The 22,157-nt window shown below is 47.0% G+C and overlaps 1 protein-coding gene across 1 annotated transcript in view; it reads right to left on the bottom strand.

The window, feature by feature from the left end:
* SNX27 (sorting nexin 27) overlaps positions 1-22,157 on the bottom strand; it is an 85,310-nt gene that overhangs the window by 2,342 nt on the left and 60,811 nt on the right. The window contains exons 8-11 of the mRNA XM_062192264.1: positions 12,440-12,529; positions 1,465-1,614; positions 1,167-1,295; positions 790-849 (exon numbers count right to left, since the gene is read on the bottom strand). Coding sequence (XP_062048248.1) covers positions 790-849; positions 1,167-1,295; positions 1,465-1,614; positions 12,440-12,529 — 429 coding nt within the window. The remainder of the gene's footprint in view (positions 1-789; positions 850-1,166; positions 1,296-1,464; positions 1,615-12,439; positions 12,530-22,157) is intronic.

The following is a 22,157-nucleotide window of genomic DNA, read 5'->3' as shown; positions in this document are numbered from 1 at the left end:
AAGAAGAAAGTTACTGGGAAGCCACATCTCCTCCCGTCTGAGGACAACTCCTCAAAGAAACGCAAAGGGCATGGCTGGGTGACGGGATCTGGCTGGCCTCTTGCCCCTGGGGAACTTCCCACCTGGGGTCACAGCCCAGAGCTGGAAGGGACCCTGGACATCAATCGCTTGGTATGGGCTTTCTGCTTTGTAGACGAGAAAACTGAGACCCCGGGAAGCCAACCTGCCCACCGTTACAGAGAGGAAACCCAGATATAATTCCCACAGGCCAGTGTTCTTCGTACTCGGTTACGATATAAATTTTTATGTTCCTGACTTTGCCTCCTGATCCTCTAAAAGATTTCCTCGGAGAGTAGGTAGCTAAGTACCCAGAATCTTCCAGATTCTGTTCCAGTGTGGGCCCACACAGACAGCAATAAAGCAGCAGCGACAACTCTCCCCCATGTCCACCTTCTGGGTTAGCCTACGGAGCCCCTATCAGCTGCAGGACAGCTGCCCCCCGGGGAGGCGATCTGATCATCAAGACAGACAGAGCAGGGTCCATGGTGCACGAGAGACGGAGGAGCCTGCAGCCAATGGGCGAGGCAGGAAGCCGGGCTCACGGCCCCTTCACCGTCCAGAGCCCAGCCTCCCTGGAACCATGTCCTGGCTCATGGGGGAACCAGTCTCTAACTAATAGTCCTGGAAAGACAGAGATGGAGGTAAGGGTCCCAGGTATTTGGCCACAGCCTACACATTTTAAACAAATTGTAGAAAATGTGAAAGTAGAGAAGGATTTCTCAGAATTACCTCCTTCCTCCACTTGAGCTCGCAGAACACCCTCTCAAAGCACTCATGCATGTAATTGAACTGGAAAACAAGAACAGGCAGCCCCACTCACTGACTTCTCAAGACCAGGCACCACGGGGCCGCGCCCTTGGACTCCTGCCCCCAGGACCCCATCTCCCCAACTGTCTGGAGACCACGAAAGGCAGCCGGGCTTCATTTACTATTCTCTGGCTCCTCCTAGTGGTAACCGTGAGCCTCGCGGGATGTGACACTGACAGTCCTAGTGGGGCCTCCAGGAAATACAGGTTGAACCAGGGACTGCTGGCCACAGGCAGAGTCCAGACAACTGCTAACTCTGTCTTCACTTCCCCCAAGTGTGTTTCCCATCCCCCACTCACATATGGCGTGAAGATCTTAACCCATCGGGGTTTCTTCTCTCCTCGTGCATATTCGAAGCAGAAGGCCATTCCTTCTTCATCCGTATCCCACCGCTGCATCTCATCCCATTCGAATGCTATGACCTGGTTCTGGAGAGCCAACAGGACAGTGAGGTCTACGGCCCAGGGAGCTGGGCACACAAGAGAAACAGATGCAGGCATCTGCAGCATTTCACGGGAAGGCTCGGGCAGAGGAAGGAACGTTCCGGAAGCAGCCTGTAAGGCTGAGGACGTCAAGCTGCCCCACGTGGACTCTTACCTCCAGCTGCCCCTCCTCGGTGCAGGCGTGCAGCTTAAAGTGCGTGATGCTGATGGCTGTGATGACGTGCCCCTTCCTCCTCGAGTCGCAGGCACAGTGGGGGAAGATGATCTCATTGTAGCCCTCACAAGTCCTTAGCATGTTGAGGTACTAGGAATGAAGGGGAGACTGTCACTGTGGACCTGGACCATGACGAAGAGCGGCTGAGGGGAGCGGGCACCGTGGCTCAGCAGGGTACGCTGCTGCCTGCGGGGCTGGCTCCCATGTCAGAGCGCCAGTTTCAGTTTCAGCTGCTCTGCTTCCAATCCAGCTCCCTGCTGATGTGCCTGAGAAGGTGGCAACACACGGCCCAAGTCCCTGGGCTCCCGCCACCCATGTGGGAAACTGGATGAAGCTCCTGGCTCCAGCCTGGCCCAGCCCCAGCCATCGTGGCCATTTGGGAAGTGAACCAGCATATGAAGATCCTCTTTGTCCCTCTGCTTTTCAGATAAATAGATACATCTTTTTCTTTTTTTTTTTTTTTTAAGTGGTTGAGGTGGTACAGGAGAAGGTACAAAGAGAATGCTCCCACAGTCTCACACCCATCCCTAAGTTGGAACAGGACTCTACGCAATGTTTTCCTTCCACTTCCAACTTGCACCTTCATACTTCAGATCCTCTTTGTCCACTTAAAAAAAGATGCCAGGGCAGGCATTTGGCCTAGCGGCTGAGACACCGGTTGGGATATCCAGGCATCTGAGCGCCTGGATTTGATAACTGGCTCCTCTCCTGACCCCAGCGTCCTAATGCAGACCCTGTGCAGGCAGCAGTGATGGCTCCAGTGACTGTTCCCTGCCGCCCACTGAGAGACCTGGGTTAAGTTCCCAGCTCCTGGCTTTTCAAGCCTTTGGAGAGTGGACCAGTGGAGGGAAGCGCTGTCTATCAAATAAAATGAACAGACTAAAAGTATTTTAAATACACAAAAGAGACAACAACCAAGACTCAGAGGGCTAGGAGGAAACCCTAATCTGGTCTAGTGTCACCGGACCCGAGGAGTGGGAATCTCATCTACCTTTTTCATTTCTCTAACCCAAAGTTATAGAGATTGATCTCGGTGATGATGGGCAAGCTGTCAAAATCTCACGCTGATAAAATGCTAAAGCTGAAAGAGACTTTAAAAACTAATCATTTTACAGAAACTAGAGGAAGGCGAGACTACTCGTGATCACAGTTAATAAGGGGCGCAGCCTGGACCACAGCCTCACTTCATTTCCAGGCCTCTGCCCCTTTCACCGTCACCAGCTAGTCCCCACAGCAGCCCCGCTGTCCCGGGGGTCTCCAGGGTCTCCAGCGCATTTCTCTCTCTCCTTAAAAGCACCCGGAGCAACACGAGGAGGCACACCTGACTGTCCCAGGTACGAGAGAGGCAAGTGCCATCCTACGTCCCCACACCACTGAGGCCCACGCAGCCAGCTCTCTGACCGTCCTCCTCCACACTAAACACTGGCCTCTCTTTCGTTCAGGTTGGTACTTTTGAGCTGAGAGGGGACGGAGTGAAAGAAGATGAAGGGGAGGAGAGTAGAGGAGAAACAGGGAAAGGACGGTTGGGGGGGGCTGGGGATGCAGATCCGTGGACTCGGAGCCGGCTTCCTCTCAGGCACAGACCAGGGAATAAGCAGCCAGCCTCAGGCTGCCACACCCCCAGCTATGGTTCACACAGACTAGGGCATGCGGGCGCCGGGCGCAGAGCCCTGGGGAGAGGACAACAGCACGTCACTGCAGCTGGTTTCAACTAGATGGACAGGGAACCAAGAACACACAGGGCACGCTGCCTCCTGCCTGCCCGCGAGAGGAGGAAGGGCACAGGCACAAAAGGGACACACGGCGACCTGTGGCTCAGCTACCAGTGACTGGCACTCTCGACCGCTGGCCGAGTGAGTGAGAAGACTTGAGGGCTCAGCGGCGGCAGAGGGGGGACATTGTAATACTGCTCCTTGCCTTGATTTGCATTTCTGCTAAGGTAAAGTAATAGCAACTATGAAGACGAAAAATCTAACAGGGTAGCAAGAACATGGGACAGGGTCAACTGTCAATTTAGAGGACAATTCTTCAGTCACAGCATTTTCTTCTCTCACTTTACCCTCCGCTGCTTCACTCCCCAAATGGCTGCAATGGACAGAGCTGTGCCCATCCGAAGCCAGGAGCTTCTTCCGGGTCTCCCACACTGGTGCAGGGGCCCAAGGACTTCGGCCATCTTCCACTGCTTTCCCAGGCCACAGCAGAGAGCTGGATCTGAAGTGGAACATCTGGGACTCGAACCTGGGCCCATGTGGAATGCCAGCACTGTAGGCAGAGGCTTTACTCGTTATGCCACAGCACTCCCCACCCCCCCTCCCCTTTTAAAAAGGATTTTATTTGAGGCAGAAAGACACAGAGAAAAACATCTCCCATCTGCTGGTTCGCTTCCTCCCTAAATGGCAACAGCCAGGGCTGTGCTGGGCTAAAGCCTGGAGCCAGGCAGACAACCCAGGTCTCCCAGAGGGGGTGGCAGGAACCCAACCGCTGCCTCCCAGGGTCTGCAGGAAGTTGGAATTAGGAGTTGGAGCTGGGAAGTGGACCCAGGTACTGATGTAGGATTCAGGTATCTTTTTTTTTTCCTTTTTAATTTTTTAATTTATCTGAAAGACAGAGAGATACAGCAAGTGAGAAACAGAGACCAATATCTCCCATCTGCTGGTTTACTTCCCAAATGCCCATAATAGCCGGGGCTGAGTCAGGCTGAAGCCAGGAGCTGGGGACTCCGTCTCCCACAGAGGTGCAGGGACTCAAGTACTGAAGTCAGCACCGACTGTCTCCCAGGGTGCGCGTTACCAGGAAGCAGGTTGGAAGCGCAGTGGGGACTGGACCCCAGGCACTCTGATATTTAATACAGGTGACTGCTGAGCCAAACACCTGCCCCGGGACTCCAGCTTCTTCACTGCTGTCTCAACCACTAGGCTAAAAGTCCTCTCCCCCACTTTGCCTTTTTGGAAGTCTCTATCCTATTATCGGTGATAAATGTGAACACTGATTAGTCTGCTATTGGCACTATCACCAAAAGAACTCCCTGACTGCTGTGCTTTGCTGTGTATGACAGGGGTGGATGAGAGAACAGTGGGGAACTCCCCTGGGGTTGAGTAAGCAGCAGAACTTGGGTCAGAGAGCAACACACAGAGCAATGGGGAAGCGACTGGGTCCAGACCACCCAGGGCTTGAATCCTGACCCCGTCACTGCCTAACCATGCAGCTCTGGGCAAGTTACTTGAACTCAGGCAAATCACTTCATTGCAGGGGCCCACTTTCCTTCTGTAAAATGGGGAATAACAGTTAACACCTCTACTCCAGTGTTACTTGTGAGCGTTAAATACATTGAGCATGGTACTCTGTACATAATTAGGCATTTAATAAATGATAGCTAAAAACAAAACAAAAAAACAATTTTTTAAAATCTCCATTATCCTCAGAAAGAATGCTCAACCATTTTCTCCCTCAAGAATGCCTCGTGGGGGCTGGTGCCATGGTTCAGCAAGTTAGGCTGCTGCTTGCAATGCAGGCATCCCTATCGGAGAACAGGTTGGAGCCCTGGCTGCTCCACTTCCAATCCAGCTCCCTGCTAATGTGCCAGGGAAAGCAGAAGATGGGACCCTGTCACCCACACATGGGAGACTCAGATGGGAGTCAGCCATTGCAGCCATTCAGGGAATAAACCAGTGGATGGAAGGTATCTCTATTACTCTACCTTCAAATAAAGAAAACAAAAATCTTTAAAAAAAAAAAGGAATGCCCTGTGAAAAGACGCATCTGGAAGCCATTTTTTCAAACCTCCAGGGGAAAAACAGCACCCGAGTGAGAAAGGAACCACGAGCACTGCCGGTGCTGGCTCACGGGTACCCGGTGCTGACCGCACTGCTCTTTCGTGTTCTTCACGTGGCAGAAGACTTAGATTTCTGCATCAGAACGCTTAAAGAAGAGTGTCCTGTGCCCGGGCCTGCAGCTCGCAGCACACGTCACCCCCCTAACAGAAATGGTCAGGAAGCGCCGCTTCTGCTCAGAGCGTTTCAGACCCCTGGCATCCCCCTGGCTGCCCCCTGGCTGTGGCAGGGCCTCAGGACTAGTCCCACTCAGATCCTCCAACACCGAAGGTGGTGTACACACAGCTGGTTTGTTGAGAGCATCCTTCTGTAATAGGCATTATCTTTTTCCCACCAACAATCTCTGCCACATTCCTAACTGGGAGTCTCCCTGCATAGCAGGCGGAGGAGGGCAAGGATGAGGGAGAAAGATCAGCAGAGACGCGGGGTCCTGCACACCGTGAAGTCCCTCTGTGACCCTGAGGGAGCTGTGTCCCCTGAGAGCCTCCCTCCTGCCACCTGGGAAGAAAGGACACTGCTGCCACCGCCTCTCCCCCAATGCAGGAAGAAACCCCCCGCGGAGCCTCACAGAGGTGCAGATCCCACTCCCAGGGCCTGGCTCCACTCGGACAAGCCGTGTGACCTTGGGGACAGATCTCCACCTCCCAGACTCCACCGCTCCTTTGTGAAGTGGGGACAATTCTCGCAGGGTTGTTGGAGGAGGAGACAGGAATCACAGAGGGTATTTAGATCAGGCCCCGCTCCTCTCTCCCCTCTGAACCAAAGCTGGCTTATCTCTTCATATTCCAGAAGGTAGTTCTTGAAAGCGAAAGACCTCCAGGGAACTCCTTAAAGGCGGAAATTCTACAAACAACCCACGGGAAGCCCGGAGCCATCAAGTCTCACTGGGAGACTTAAGGTTTTCAGAAATTCTCAGGTTGGGAAGTATTACATCCCTGGGGTTTGTAAGAAATATTGGCAATTTTACATAAATCCAAAATTTTCTAAAGAAAGAGGACCTATGGCCAGCTCTCTGCTATGGCCCGGGAGTAGAGTGGAGGATGGCCCAAGTGCTTGGGCCCTGTACCCCATGGGAGACCAGGAGAAGCACCTGGCTCCTGGCTTCGGATCAGCGAGATGCGCCGGCCACAGCGCACTGGCCACGGCGGCCATTGGAGGGTGAACCAACGGCAAAGGAAGACCTTTCTCTCTGTCTCTCTCTCTCTCATTGTCCACTCTGCCTGTCAAAAATAAAAAATAAAATAAAAAAATAAAATAAAAATAAAGAGGACCTGTTACTTTCAAACATATTTATGCTAATACATCTAAAACAGGTTACCCTGCTCATTCTCCTCACATGAAGCTCTGAGTGGTTAAATGCGTATCTGGAGTTATCTTCCTTGATTCACGTACCACTTAGATGGTGGCTCCTTTAAGCCAGAGAGGAAAGGGATGGTAGGGGACATTTTATAGATGTTTAGTATGCAGCAAGTCAGGAGAATACAGAAATGGGAGGGTTATTAACGCAGGGACTGAGAACCTAACAGAGCAGAACACTCTGGGTGAACAGGTCAAGGTCCACCCTGAGGACTGCTGTTCTCCCAAACAACCACGGGTCAAACCAGGTCTGCAACAGAAACAAGGGCTGGAGAGGAACCTGGGAAGCCAGCGCCCTTCAACCCAAGTGTGGTGACTCTGAACCACCACCAGAGTGCTTTGTGAAAACAAAGACCCCTAGGTTGTAGCTCACACTCCCCAAGACGCCAGCTCGGTCAACACCTCATGGGGTAAGCAGCTTCACAATGAATCCCGGGCTGGCGTAGTGGGTAAAGCCGCCGCCTGCAGTGCTGGCATCCCATACGGGCACCAGTTTGGGTCCCAGATGCTCCACTTCCAATCCAGCTCTCTGCTATGGCTTGAGAAAGCAGTGGAAGATGGCCCAAGTGCTTGGGCCCCTGCACTCACATGGAAGACCTGGAAAAGCTCCAGGCTCCTGGCTTCGGATTGGCCCAGCTCTGGCCGTTGCAGCCATTTGGGAAGTGAACCAGCAGAAGGAAGATCTCTTTCTCTCTCTCTGCCTCTGTCTCTCTGCAACTCTGCCTTTCAAATAAATTAATTAATTTAAAATAATCCAAAAAGCCAAAAACAGTGAATCCCATATAAGTGAGCCGGAAGCCACACTTTGAGAAATAGCACCTTGTGTGAAACCATGACAAAATATGTTGAGAAGAACTAATACAGACACTTTACTTATCTGTCTAACTTAGTAAATAAGTAGGAAACAAAAATGTTTGTGACCACAGTGGGGATCATAAGCATTGCAAGACTGCAAGCTGCCCCTGTGAATACACTCACAGTGGGAGGACGAGGCGACTTACACAAAGCTGATTCAACTACCAAGGCCCCTGGAGTATTTTGTCAAGATCCTCCTCAGCAGCTGCAATCTGGACACCCCTACTTTACAGGAAGGAAACTGTAACCGAGAAGTTGTTGAACTGCTCAGTGTCTCACGGTACTCTGGCAATGAACTTGAGTGACTCAGCCTCGCTGTAGGCCGCCAGCCCACTGCTGGCATCAGGGCCCATCTGAGTTGCAAGTTCCAATATACTGACCGTGACCCAGTGCTGGCTGTGCTAATGTCTTTCCACATTGATACCTGACCGCATGTTCTACCTGAATAAACTTCAGACTTTGCTGGGATTGTCCTCGAAACCTAACTGCAGCATTGTGTGGCCAGTATACACTCACACGTTGGCACCAGCTTTTCCACTGCTTAAGCATAGTTTCTAGTCAATAACCCACAGGAAAACACATCTGTGAATAACTGCACTGGAGGTCTTAACTGGGTGACTGTAAGATATAAATTTGAGGAGCCAGCACTGTGGCGTAGTAGGCTAAGCCTCCGTCTGAAGTGCCAACATCCCATGTGGGCACCGGTTCATGTCCCGGCTGCTTCTCTTCTGATCCAGCTCTCTGTTATGGTCTGGGAAAGCAGTGGAGGGTGACCCAAGTGCTTGGGCCCCTGCACCCACGTGGGAGACCCAGAAGAAGTATCTGGCACCTGGCTTCAGATCAGCCCAGCTCCAGCTGTTGCAGCTATTTGGGGAGTAAACCAGTGGATGGAAGACTTTTCTATCTGTCTCTCCCTCTCTGTCCGGAACTCTGCTTCTCAAGTAAATAAACTACTTTTTAAAAAAAGAGATATAAACATGACTGTAAAAGTGATTTTATAGTAAACTTCTGTGCTTATTCAATTCAAATTTTCTGTATTTTCCCACATAACAACCCCAAACGATTTTTCTAGCACCTGCACCGTGCCTGGTACGCATCTGGTGCTCGCTCTCAGTACATTCAGATGTAACTGAAACTGGAGCACTCCACATGCAAAGGAACAATGCGTATTCCACAATGGTATTACCAGAAGCCCTTCTGAAATTACTGTGACTTCTGTTATATTCTCATGAACAGAAAGACTATGACTTTGACAAAGGCAAAGCACTACAACAGAGGTGGATGGCCCTTTAGTAATTGGCCTTTTTCACCAAAAGGGTGCAAATATACTGATCAGAATCATGCATTAATATATGGGTGTACTTCAAAGAATTTGTAAACAAATGGAATTAAAAGATAAGCTTGAGGCAGGTTTTTGGTACAGTGGTTAAGACACCACCTGACACCTGCATCCCATATCACAGCACCTGGGTTCACGTCCTGGCTCCGCTGCTGATTCCAGCATCCTGCCAAGGCTTACCATGACAGGCAGCAGTGACGGCTCACGTATCTGAGTCCCTGTCACCTAAGGACGTAGTCCAACCCACACTGAGTTCTTGGCTTCTGGCTTTGGCCTGGCCCAGCCCTGGCTGTTGTGGGCATTTGGGAAAAGAACCAGCTGTTCTGTCTGTCTCTGTTCTTGTCCCTCTCGGCCTTTCAAATAAATAAGAACTTTAACATATTTAAAGGATGTTTATTTTGATGCAGAAAAACCCTGAAACTCATGCATAGTTTTTTTGTAATATGCATTTTCATGAACTTTGTGAAGATCCTGCTGGTGCATGGATTTCAAAATTCTTAGCACCAACATAAACCTTTCTTTCTTTTTTAAAGATTTAATTTATTGGAAAAGTAAAGTGACAAAGAGAGAGAGAGAGAGAGAGAGAGAGAGAGAGAGAGAGAGAGGGGTAGATTAAAAGATCTGCTGTCTACTGGCTCACTCCCCAAATGGTCGCAGCAGCCAGGGCTAGGCCATGCCACAGCAGCAGCCTGGAACTCCATCTGCCTCTCCCATTTATGTGGCAGGGGCCCAAGTATTTGAATCATCTTCTGCTACTTTTCCAGGTGTGCTAGTGGGACTGGAAGCAGAGCAGCTGGGATTCAAATTGGTGTTCTAATATGGAATGCCAGTGTTGTAAGCAATAACGCCATAATGCCAGGCCTGCCCCCTGCTTTTTTTTTTTTTTTTTTTAAGATTTATTCATTTTATTTGAAAGGAACAGAAACATACATAGAGAGAGGGAGAGACAGGGAAAAAGCACTCCCATCCACTGGTTCACTCTCTAAATGGCCATAACAGTCAGGGCAGGACAGGCCAAAACCAGCAGCCAAGAGCTTTATCTGGATCTCCAATGTGGGTGCAGAGCCCCAAGCACTTGGGTCACCTTCTGCTACTTTCCCAGGTACAGCTCCCAGGGAGCTGACTGGAAGTGGAACAGCCAGGGCTAGAACCAATGCTCTGGTATGGGATCTTGGACAAGTGGCAGCTTAACCTGATGAGCCACAATGCTGGTCTCCTAAACTTCTTTTAATTCCATTTTCCACCAACTTACTTAGAAGAAAATGCCATTATCTTATAGCACAGGTAAGCCACATTTGAAAATTCTATATCACGTGCAGTAAAATTCCCTTAGCCAAAATTCTGAAAAGACTTAGCTGTACTTAATGAATTTTTGCATTTTCTATTTTAGCCTGCTGGTGTGCAGCACATTGGTGAGATGGACCCCTGATCTTTGGCAATTTTCCAAGGCAAAGAGATTTATTACCATATTTTTAATCACGTAAGTAATAAAATAACTATCCTAGCTGAATGTAAGATCCCACGATAAGTTCAATAGTTGACTTGCTTACATTTTTATCCCAATTCAATTAATTGAAATAGAAAAACATTTTCCCATTAAAAAGTACATGGAAGGGACAAAATAATTCAAGTGAGCTATCAGAATCCTTACCAATGCAATTATCATCTTGTATGAAATCATGAAAAATTATAATTGCAAAATTTCAATTACATGTGAATCTACTAAGAGGGAAATTTCAAAATGACATTTTACTAATGAAAATTTTTCTTTCTTTTTTTTTTAAGTTTATCTATTTATTTGAAAGGCAGAGTTATAAAGAGGGAGAGGCAGAGGCAGAAAGAGAAGTCTTCCCACCTCTGGCTCACTCCCCAAATGGCTGCCAATGGCCAGGGCTGGCCCAGACTGAAGCCAGGAGCCAGGAGCTTCATTTGGGTCTTCCACATGGGTACAAGGGCCCAAGCACTTGGACCATCTTCCACTGCTTTCCCAGGCCATTAGCACAAAGCTGGATTGGAATACAGCAGCTGGGACTTCAACCAGTGCTCATATGGGATGCCAGCACTGCAGGTGGCAGCTTACCCCATTACGCCACAGCACCGGCCCCCACAAATGAGTTTTTACAGTGATCTTTACTAATTTTATTTTTGGCAACTTCCATTGAAAACTAGTTTTTTATTTTAAAGATTTTATTAATTTGAAAGGCAGAGTTACAGAGAGAGAGAGAGAGGGAGAGAGAGAAGGAGAGAGATTGATTTCCCAACCTCCACAAATGGCTACAATGGCCGGGGCTGGGCCAGGCAGAAGCCAGGAGCCAGGAGCTGCATCCAGGTCTCCCAAGTGGGTGCAGGGGCCCAAGCACTTGGACCATCTTCTGCTGCTTTCCCAAGTGCATTTGCAAGAAGCTGGACTGGAAGTAGAGCAACCAGGACTCAACTGGTGCTCACATGGGATGCCAGTGTTGTAGGTGGTGCCTTAACCAGCTATACTACAACGCCAGCCCCTAACTTTATTTTTTAAACTTTTGTTTTTATTTGAAAGGCAGAGTGACAGAGAGCGAGGGAGCGAGAGAGAGAGAGAGAGAGAGAGAGATTTACTGTATGCTGGTTCACTCCTAATGGCTGCAACAGCAAGGTCTGGACCAGGCTATGTCAGGAGTCAGGAACTTCATCCTGATCTCCCACATGGGTAGCAGAGATCCAAGAATTCAGGTCATCTTACTCTGCCTTCCCAGGTGAACTAGCAGGAAGCTCGATCAGAAGCAGAGTAGCTGGGACCTAAACAGGCACTCTAACATAGGACGCCAGTGTCACAAGTGGTGGCTTAAACCACTGAGCCAGTGCTGGCACCTGATGATTAGTTTTAACACATTCAAGGGATGCTCTAGGCAGCTGCAGGCAACATAACTTCCTGGGATGAAGATGACACTCTATACCTGTGCTGTCCAACACGGCAGCCACCAGCCACGTGTGTGGCTTAGTACTTGAAATATGGCTGGTATAACTGAAGAACTCACATTTTATTTACTTCAAATGAGTTTAAATATGGGTTTAAATGACCTCATGAGGGTATTGGCTATCAGCAGCACAGGCTTCGATACCCTATTACCCACGAGAACTGCTGAGCATAACTGTTGAAGCAACTTCAGAACCTGCAGTTGTAAATACAAATGCTTTTGCTGTTATTAAATCACAACAATTCTACAGCAACCATTTAGTTTCTAAAGTCAAATACCAGCTCGTACATAGTCATATCTTCATTATAATGTAATGTTTTGCATGCCTTTTATTTTAGCACTTCTTTATAAAGAAAACTGTTCTGTTAGTGGTAAAATTACACACCTCCGTATACTAGTCCACGAACTCTCTATATCAAATGGGGGAGCTCCGGGGCTTCTGTATCAAGGTCTACAGCTCCTCCTATTTTATTAGTAAGCCACGGACCAGGGTGAAATACCTTCCAAAGATGCCTGAACAACAGGCTTAGGCGGTAAAAGTGGGCATTCGCTAAAGGTAGGTTTTGGGGACAGAAACTTACCATGACCATTTTCCTTTGTTCATATAGCTTCTGTAACTGGTAGGACTTTTCCTCTGCTTTGATGTAACCTTTCTTCACATCATCGACAGCCTGTCACCAATACAGAGAACAAGAAGAAGGGAATGTAAAAATTATTGTCAAGCACATTCTTGACAAAATAAATACAGGTGCATTTTCAGAAACACTCCGCCCACTCGGACCAGCAGCAGCAGCAGTGAACTCTGCAACACAAGTGTATTTCCTGGGGTGATGAGTGCCTGACCTGTTCTCAAGGACTGTTCTAGGTATGTGAGGGTTCTGGTCTCGTGTTCAGAGACTTGAATGCTGGTTAATTTATACATGTGCGAACAATTAAAGAGCACTGAGAGACAGCATTTACTATTGTCTTAAAGGTAACAGTGAAGTAGCACGATGTAGGGTGTACACAGTAAGCGATATATGCTGTCAGAACAGGGTCCCTGCTAATTATGGGTGTCAGGGAAGCGTTAGGTGAACCCGAGGACAGGCTGAGTAAGAGAACAGCAAGCTGAAGTCAGGAAATAGGAATGGAGGAGGGTGGCAAGTGCTGTGGCATAGTGGGTTAAGGTGCTGCTTGGGACATTGGTCCCCCCACTGCTTCCAATCCAGCCCCCTGCTAATGCACCTGCGAGGCAGTGGCTGATGGCCCAAGTACCTGGGTTTCTGCCACCTGTGTGGGAGACCTGGATGGGGTTCCTGGCTTCTGACTTTGGCCTGGCCCAGCCCCAGCTGTTGGGACATTTGGGGAGTTAACCAGAGGATGGAAGATTTTGATCCCCTCCCCTAATCCATTCCTGTGTGTGCGTGTGTGTGTGTGTGTGTGACTCTGCCTTTCAAATAAATAACTGAAAAAAGAAAGACAGTGCTGGATAGGTGGGAAAGAACAGATCATGAAGAATTCTAAAAAGCAAGCACAGGAATTTAAAGTAACATAGTAAGGAGCTAAAATAAGCAATAAAAGTTGTTTTCATAAATAAAGATAGTTTTGTGTCTGAATGCCAAATAAACTAAGCTGAAGAGAGAATGAAGCTAGGAGATCAATGATGCTGTGGTACTTTAAGTTAGAAATAACTTCCCTTGGTCTTTTTTAAAAAAATATTTTATTTCTTTGAAGAGCAGAGACAGAAAGAGGCAGAGATCTCCCATCTTCTGACTGGTTCATCCCCTAAATGTCCACAATAGTGAGGTCTGGACCAGCTCAAAGCCAGGAGCCAGGAACTCAGTCTGGGTCCCACACGGTGTCAGGGACAAGTACTTGAGCCATCATCTGCTACCTTCCAGGGTGGGCATTACCAAGAAGCTGGTATTGGGGGCAGAGCCTAAGTCAAATCCAGGCACCTCAATATGCGATGCAGGCATCCCAAACAACAGCTTAACTACAATGCCAAAAGCTGGTCTCAATTTCCCATCGTCATTTTTTTTTTTTTAGAAAACTTTTATTTAATAAATATAAATTTCACAAGTACAACTTTTGGATTATAGCGGTTTTTCCCCTCATAACTATCCTCCCACCCACAAACCATCCCATCTCCTATTCCCTCTCCCATTCCATTCTTTAATAAGATTAATTTTTAATTATCTTTATATACAGAAGACCAACTTATTATATACTAAATAAAGATTTCAACAGTTTGTACCCACACAGATACACAAAGTATAAAGTACTGTTTGAATACTAGTTTTACCATTAATTCATATAGTACAACACAGTAAAGACAGAGATCCTACATGGAGAGCAAGCGTACAGTGACTCCCGTTGTTGATTTAACAATTGACACTCTTATTTATGATGTCAATGATCACCCGAGGCTCTTGTCATGAGCTGCCAAGGCTATGGAAGCCTCTTCAGTTCACAAACTCCTACCTTATTTAGACAAGGTCATAATCAAAGTGGAAGTTCTCTCCTCCCCTCAGAGAAAGGTGCCTCCTTCTTTGTCCCATCGTCTTTTAAGGGAAACTAGCTGGCTAACAGAATGTGTTCGGGATTGAAGTAAAGAGACAGTTCCACTTCCACCTCTGTCACCTACCACGATGCACCGGAGTAAGTGACTGAAGCCTTCTCCCTACTCTGAAAAACAGGAAAAATTCTCATCTCGTAGATGGGCAATAAAAGGAGCTAATGTTAGGAGTTGTGTAAAGCGCACACCGTCGGTGGTATCATTCAATTGCTACATTCTTCCACGAATCACATCAGGACATCCCTGTCCTGCCAGGGGCCACCTGAGAACAGTTCACAGGGCGGAAGCTCACTTCGGCACGGCAGGTTGTGTTCACGGAGAACTGCTGTGCCACGTGCCGAAGAGGAACGCCAACACCCGGCTATTTATCACCAGTACACTGAGCTGCTCCAGGCCAACTTTAAACCAGCCCCCGAACAGCCAGGGGAGAGGTACAGCGGGGGAGGTAAACAAACACCGCTCTCTGCAGTTTCCCATGCAACTTGAAACTGTTAGGTGGCTTGGGAAAAGGGTTTTACAATTCTTTTTCTGATGACCAAATAAAAATAGCATGTTTGTGTTTTGCTCACCCAGAACTGGGTCTGAGTCATAACATACTTGAATATCTGATGGACATTTTCCCAGGAGAGAGGTGGGTTACAGGGATTATCTAGTAACACTCTTTTTTTAAAGATTTATTTATTTATTTATTTATTCATTCATTCATTCCAAAAGCAGATTTACAGAGAGAGAGAGGGAGAGAGAGACCGACCTTCCATCCACTGGCTCATTCCCCAAATGGCCACAAAGGCTGGGGCAGTCAGGCCAAACTTAGGTACCGAGAACTCCATCTGAGTCTCCCACATGGGTGCAGGGGTCCGGGCACTTGGCCATCCTCTGCAGCCTTCCCAGGTGCATTATCGGGGAGCTGGATCGATGCAGAGCAGCCAGGACTACACCTGGCGCTCATAAGGGATACCGGCATTGCAGGTAGTGGCTTAACCTCCTGCACCTCAGCAATAGCCCCATACTCCAGCAACTCTCAATGAATTCTTTTTCATGTGCAACAGTAACAATGTACTCTTCTTTTAAATGGAAAAAAATCTACTGGGGGTGGGGAGAGAGAGCTGGTGTTTCTACCGACTGGTTCACTCCCTAAATGCTTGGAACAGCTGGGGCCAGAGCTTGGGAATGTAATCCAGGTCTCTCATGTACCCACTGACTTCAGCCATCACCACTGCCTACCGGGGCCCGTATTAACAGGAAGCTGGGGCCAGCAGCCAGAGCCACAAATCAAATCTAGGCACTCTGATGAGGGACACAGGAATGTTACCTTCTAGGCCAAATGCCCATTCCTGCTGTTTCATTTCCCATTAAGATTACATGGCTTGATAAAATATCATTATGCTAGAAGTCTTTTTTTCTTAATTAAAATTGTTTATTAAAGCAGATGTGCTCATTTAAAAAACAAACAGTACTAAAAGGCTCCTAATGTGCAAACTGTTGCTTTAACAAAAAAAAAAAAAAAAAAAAAAAAGGCTCCTAATAAAAAAAAGTCTCTTGATCCCAGAGCTTTATTCCACAAAGGCTACTGCTTCAAAGCACTCCAGTTTTTAAAGATATTCCTTCTGTAATTCTAAATGTCATGCTTATACTGATAAATCCTGACTTATCACTGTTGATTTGCTGTGTTAAAAAAAATCCTGCTAAGCTGCCTTGTACCACTCTGACTTCCTCTTTCTCCCACAATCTATCAATAAAAATATTAAACCAACTCTCAGCAATTATTTTTTTTAAAAAAAGATTTATTTATTTATTTGAGAGGCAAAGTTACAGAGAGAGATCTTCCATCTGCTGGTTCACTCCCCAAATGGCCACAATGTCTGGAGCTGGGTCGATCTGAAGCCAGGAGCCAGGAGCTTCCTCTGGGTCTCCCACATGGGTGCAGGGGCCCATGGACTTGGGCCATCTTCTACTGCTTTCCCAGGCCAACAGAGAGGTGGATCAGAAGTGGATTAGCTGGGACTCAAACCAGTGCTCATATGGGATACTGAAGCCACAGGCGGAGGCCCAACCTACTATGCCACAGTGCCAGCTCCAAGTAATTATTATGATAAATACATAAACATTCTTAACAACTAAGCCATGTATTGTATTAGGACTTCTTTCTTGTATAATTTTTGTTTTCTGCTTCATGTTTTGGGTTTTTTTTAAAAGGCTACTGATACTTTATTTTTTAAGACGTTTTATTTACTTATTTATTTGAGTGTTTGTATCTTTTCATCTCCCTAAATACCGCCAAAAGGCAGGGCTGGGCCAGGGCTAAGGCAGAAGCCTAGGACTCCATCTGTTCTCTCATGTGGGTGGCAGAAGCTGCTTCTCAGGGTGTGATTCGCAGGAAGCGGGATTGGAAGCGGAGCAGCAGGGCTGGAACTGGCACTCTGATATGGGACGCAGGTGTCCCAAGCCTGTGCCAAATGCCCATCTCGCGCTACCAACTTTTCTCCACAATAGCCAAGTACCAAAATTCCTCTCAACTCATTCATCTTCTAAAAACTGAATTGTCATCTACTGTGATGTCCTCCCCTGTTCTCTTTGTTCTTTCAAGTGCACGGCTCTTACAATTCTGTCAGTCATCTTAATGAGTTTTCAGGAAAGAACAGCTTAACTGTGTATACAGTCAGCCAGGCTGCACCAAATTTAAATAAAAAATAAACTACCACGAGTTTCTACCTTATTCATTTTCTTAAGGTCAAGGCTCATTATCACCTAATAGCTATATTTCACCAACTCTAAGGTACACATTATTTCACATTTTAGCATCTCTGAACATGGGATGCATCTTACATTCAATGATACATCAGTTTAATTGGCAGCCTTTTTTTCTTTCCCAGCAAGAGATAAAATATTGGGACATCTTGTAACTGATGCATCTTAAAATCAATGATGATCCCATCCTCAAGATACAGGATACCAAAAAAAATCTAACTAAATTAAGAGAAAATTTAATATTATTCTCCAAAGACACAATCATTTACCTACTTAGGGAAAACTCACTTGAGCTTTGTACACTGTTGGTGGTGACGTGAAATGGTGCAGTCACTGTGGGGAAACAGAATAGTGGTTCCTCAAAAAATTGAAAATAAAATCACCACATGACTCAGTAATCCCACTTATTGAAAAAAAGCTCTCAAAGAGATTATCTGCACTCTTCTGTCCGTGGAGCATTATTCACAATAACTAAGAGGTAGAAGTAGTCCCAGCGTCCACCCACAGACTGATGGATAAACAAACTGTGCTGTATACACACAGGAATACTAGCCTGAAAAAGGAAGGAGACCTTGTGATACAACTACAATATGGATGAACCTTGAGGGCATTAGACTAAACGAAATAGGCCAATCACAAAAAAGACAAATACTGCATGATTCCACCTACATTAAGTATCTAAAGTAGGGCCCGGTGTCATGGCATAGCGGGTAAAGCTGAAACCTGCAGTGCTGGCATCCCATATGGGTGCTGGCTGAATCCTGGCTGCTCCACTTCTGATCCAGCTCTCTGCTATAGCCCGGGGAAAGTAGTGGAAGAGGCCCAAGTCCTTGGGCCCCTGCACCCATGTGGGAGACCTGGAGGAGGCTCTTGGCTCCTGGCTTCGGATCGGCACAGCTCTAGCTATTACAGCCAATTGGGGAGTGAACCAGCGGATGGAAGACTTCTCTCTTTCTGTCTCTCTCTCTGCATCTGGCTCTCTGTAACTCTGCCTTTCAAGCAAATAAATCTTAAAAAAATAAAAAAGCAAGCAAGCAAGCAGGCATATTATTAAAAAAATAAAAATAGTATCTAGAGTAGTGAAATTCACAGAGGGAAAAAGAATGGTGGTTGTCAAGAGTGGAGAAGTGCGGGAAATGAGGAGCTGCTGTGTGACAGGCACAGAGTTTTGGTTTTGCCAGATGAAAAAGCTCTGGAGATCGGTGTATGACAGGGAGAACATGTTTTACACTACTGAATATACTTAACTGTACATTTAAAATGGTAAAAGAAAACTCATCAAATTTTGTGCTTTAGATAAATAGAGTTTACTGCATGTCAGTATTCCCTCAACAAATCCGTTTTAAAAGTCATGTAAGGCAACAGGAGATATCCAAGGAGATGCTGCTACAAGAGACACAGCTTTTCTATATACCTAAATACTTCATTTTTTAAAAAAGATTTATTTATTTACTTGAAAGGCAGAGTTATAGAGAGAGGGTGACACAGAGAGAGAGGTCTTCCATCTGCTGGTTCACTTCCCAAATGGCTGCAATGGCTGGCGCTGGGCCGGTCCAAAGCCAGGAGCCAAAAGCTTCTTCCAGGTCTCCCATGTGGATACAGGGGCTCAAGCGCTTGGGCCATTATCTACAGCTTTCCCAGGCACATCAGCCGGGAGCTGGATCGGAAGTGGAGTGGCCAGGACTCAAATGTGTACCTATATGGGATGCCAGTGCCACAGGGGGCGGCTTCAGCAGCTAAGCCACAGTGCCGGCCTCAATTCATCTTTTTAGTATAGCTTTTACAATTCAAAAAGCAACTTCACATGCTCTCCCTAATTTAAATTTTGATACTCATTAAAAAAAAATCCCAACAACTGTGAGACAGTATTATTCCCCTTTAGCAGATCAGAAAACAGATCCCAGCAAAGCTATGCTAAGGATTTATCCAATGCAGACCTTGTACTTGAACCAAACAGTCTGATTTCTAGTTAATGATTTTGTCACTTCAACAATACAAAGAAAAAAAGTCTACTCATAATATTAACAAAAATATAAAGCATTTGGGAATTAATTTAAGGCACTGTATGTAAAACATAGAACTACAGAACTTTATTTGAGGAGTAGAGGGGTGGGCAATGTGGTACAGCAGGTTCAGCCTCTGCTTGGGACACCGGACGTACCTTATGGGACAGCCAGTTCTAGTCCCAGGCCCTCTACATCCAACCCAGCTTCCTGCTAATGTGCCTAGGAGGCAGCAAATGATAGCCTAGCAGTTTGGGTTCCTGCCACTCACATGGAAGACCCGAAAGGAGTTCCTGGCTCCTGGCTTTGGCCTGGTCCAGTCCTGGCTGTTGCAGCATTTGGGTAGAGAACCAGTGGATGGAGGACTTTTCTCTCCCTATCTCCCTTTCTCCATTGCTCTGCCTTTCAAATAAATAAACACATCTTTAAAAACCTGAAACAACTGCTTGTTTAAAAAATGAACAGGGGCCAGTGATGTGGCGTAGAGGGTAAAGCCATCACCTGTGATACTGGCATCCCATATGGGAGCTAGTTCCAAAAGTGGCCACTCCACTTCCAATTCAGCTCCCTGCTGATGTGCCTGGGAAGGTAGTGGAAGATGGTCTCCTGCACCCATGTGGGAGACCCAGAAGATATCTCTCCCTCACTCTTCCTCTCCTTCTGTAACTGCCTTTCAAAGATTTTTAAAAGAATTTTTTAAAATTAAAAAAAAATTTTTTTTAAAGATTTATTTATTTATTTGAAAGGTAGACATACAGACAGAGAGAGGGAGAGACAGAGAGAAAGGTCTTCCATCTGCTGGTTCACTCCCCAAATGGCTACAATGGCCAGAGCTGGGCCAATCCAAAGCCAGGAGCCAGAAGCCAGGAGATGCTTCCAGGTCTCCCACACAAGTACAGGAGCCCAGGCACTTGGGCCATCCTCCACTGCTTTCCCAGGCCATAGCAGGGAGCTGGATGGGAAGAGGAGCAGCTGGGACTAGAACCAGTGGGATGTCAGTCCTGCATGCAGCTTAGCTTGCTGCACTACAGTGCTGGCCCCAAGACACATACTCTTTTTTTTTTTTTTTTTCTTTGACAGGCAGAGTTAGACCGTGAGAGAGAGAGACAGAGAGAAAGGTCTTCCTTCTGTTGGTTCACTCCCCAAATGGCCACTACAGCCAGCGCGTTGCGCCGATCTGAAGCCAGGAGCGAGGTGCTTCTCCTGGTCTCCCATGCGGGTGCAGGGCCCAAGCACTTGGGCCATCCTCCACTGCACTCCTGGGCCATAGCAGAGAGCTGGACTGGAAGAGGAGCCACCGGGACAGAATCTGGCACCCCAACGGGGACTAGAACCCGGGGTGCCGGCACTGCAGGCGGAGGATTAGCCTAGTGAGCCACGGCGCCCGCCTGACACGTACTCTTAAAACTGGAACAGATGGCCCAGAGGAGATGGTGATGGGGAACAGTAGTCCCAGAATGACACTGTGCACCAATACAGAGGGCCACTAGCTCAGCCTGGGACAGCCCAGAAGACTCTATGGAAGGTTTCTTCAGAAAGTGGGAATTGATGAAATACCCAATGAGTCTGAATGTCTTTAGAGGAGAGTCAGACAACTGGTACAGTGAATGGAGCTAAATGAATTATAAGTACACAGGAAACTAAGGAAATGGAAAAGAAAAGCAACTATGAGCTTAGCGGTGGCCACCCAGCTTACAGTGAAGACGCTGGTTAGGATGCTCGGGCCCCCGTGAGTACCTGGCTTCATTCCCAGCAGTGATGATGGCTCAACTGAGTAAGTTCCTGCCTCCCATACAGGAGGCCTGGACTGGGTTCCTGGCTTCTAACTTTGGTTCTGCCCAGCCCCACTGCAGGCATCTGAGGAAGGAACTAGCAGATGGGAACGCTCTGTCTCTTTCCCTCTGTTTCTCAAATAAATAAGTAAATTTTTAAAAAAAAAAAAAAAGGTGAGGAAAAACAAAATGTAAAGCAAGTGAAAAGTAACAATATAAATTAAATAGAACTGTTGACTACAGGTCTTACAAATATCTATAATTTGGGCTGGCGCCGCAGCTCAATAGGCTAATCCTCCGCCTGCGGCGCTGGCACCCCGGGTTCTAGTCCTGGTCGGGGTGCCGGTTCTGTCCCAGTTGCCCCTCTTCCAGTCCAGCTCTCTGCAGTGGCCTGAGAGTGCAGTGGAGGATGGCCTAAGTGCTTGGGCCCTGCACCCGCATGGGAGACCAGGAGAAGCACCTGGTTCCTGGCTTCAGATCGACGCAGCGCGCCGGCTGTAGCAGCCATTTGGGGGGTGAACCAATGGAAGGAAGATCTTTCTCTCTGTCTCTGTCTCTCTCTTTCTCACTGTCTAACTCTGCCTGTCAAAAAACAAAAAACAAAAAAAAAAAAAAAAGAAGAAAAGAAAAGAAAAGAAAAACAAGACATAAAAACAAATATCTATAATTTGACTATATTAAGGGGATGGCAGACGTGTAGCAGTGTGGTTATGTGGCAGGAATGGGGGAGAACAGGGGCTAGCACCTCATGTTCAGTAGTGGAAAACTGAAAAATTACATAATCAAGGTATAACAGAGACACAAAAGTAAATATTAAACATAACAAACAACTAGAGGAAACAAAGCTAAAAAGAGGTGATAAACTTATATGGGGGAAACCAGGGAAGGTGGGGCAACTACTATTTTGCATAATAAACGGTGAACCAGTTGATGCTTTAAACTACGTACACACAACACCGATGGAAAAATTTCAAACAAGTACACAGTCATTTCCTATCACAAAAATTAGAATAAATGTTTTTTAAACTTCAGTATATCTTTACTTCTAAAATGTATCTAACTTTTGCGAAATGGGAGAGAATATTTTTTTTTTAACAGCCAGAGTAGACAGTGAGAGAGAGAGACAGAGAGAAAGGTCTTCCTTTGCCATTGGTTCACCCTCCATTGGCCGCTGCGGCCGGCACACTGCGCTGATCCAAAGGCAGGAGCCAGGTGCTTC

This window comes from Lepus europaeus, chromosome 5 (genome assembly GCF_033115175.1).
Source record: "Lepus europaeus isolate LE1 chromosome 5, mLepTim1.pri, whole genome shotgun sequence".
NCBI classification, from domain to species: Eukaryota; Metazoa; Chordata; class Mammalia; order Lagomorpha; family Leporidae; genus Lepus; species Lepus europaeus.
Note: the sequence above shows the minus strand (reverse complement) of the source record. Positions and strands in the feature narration are given on the sequence as shown.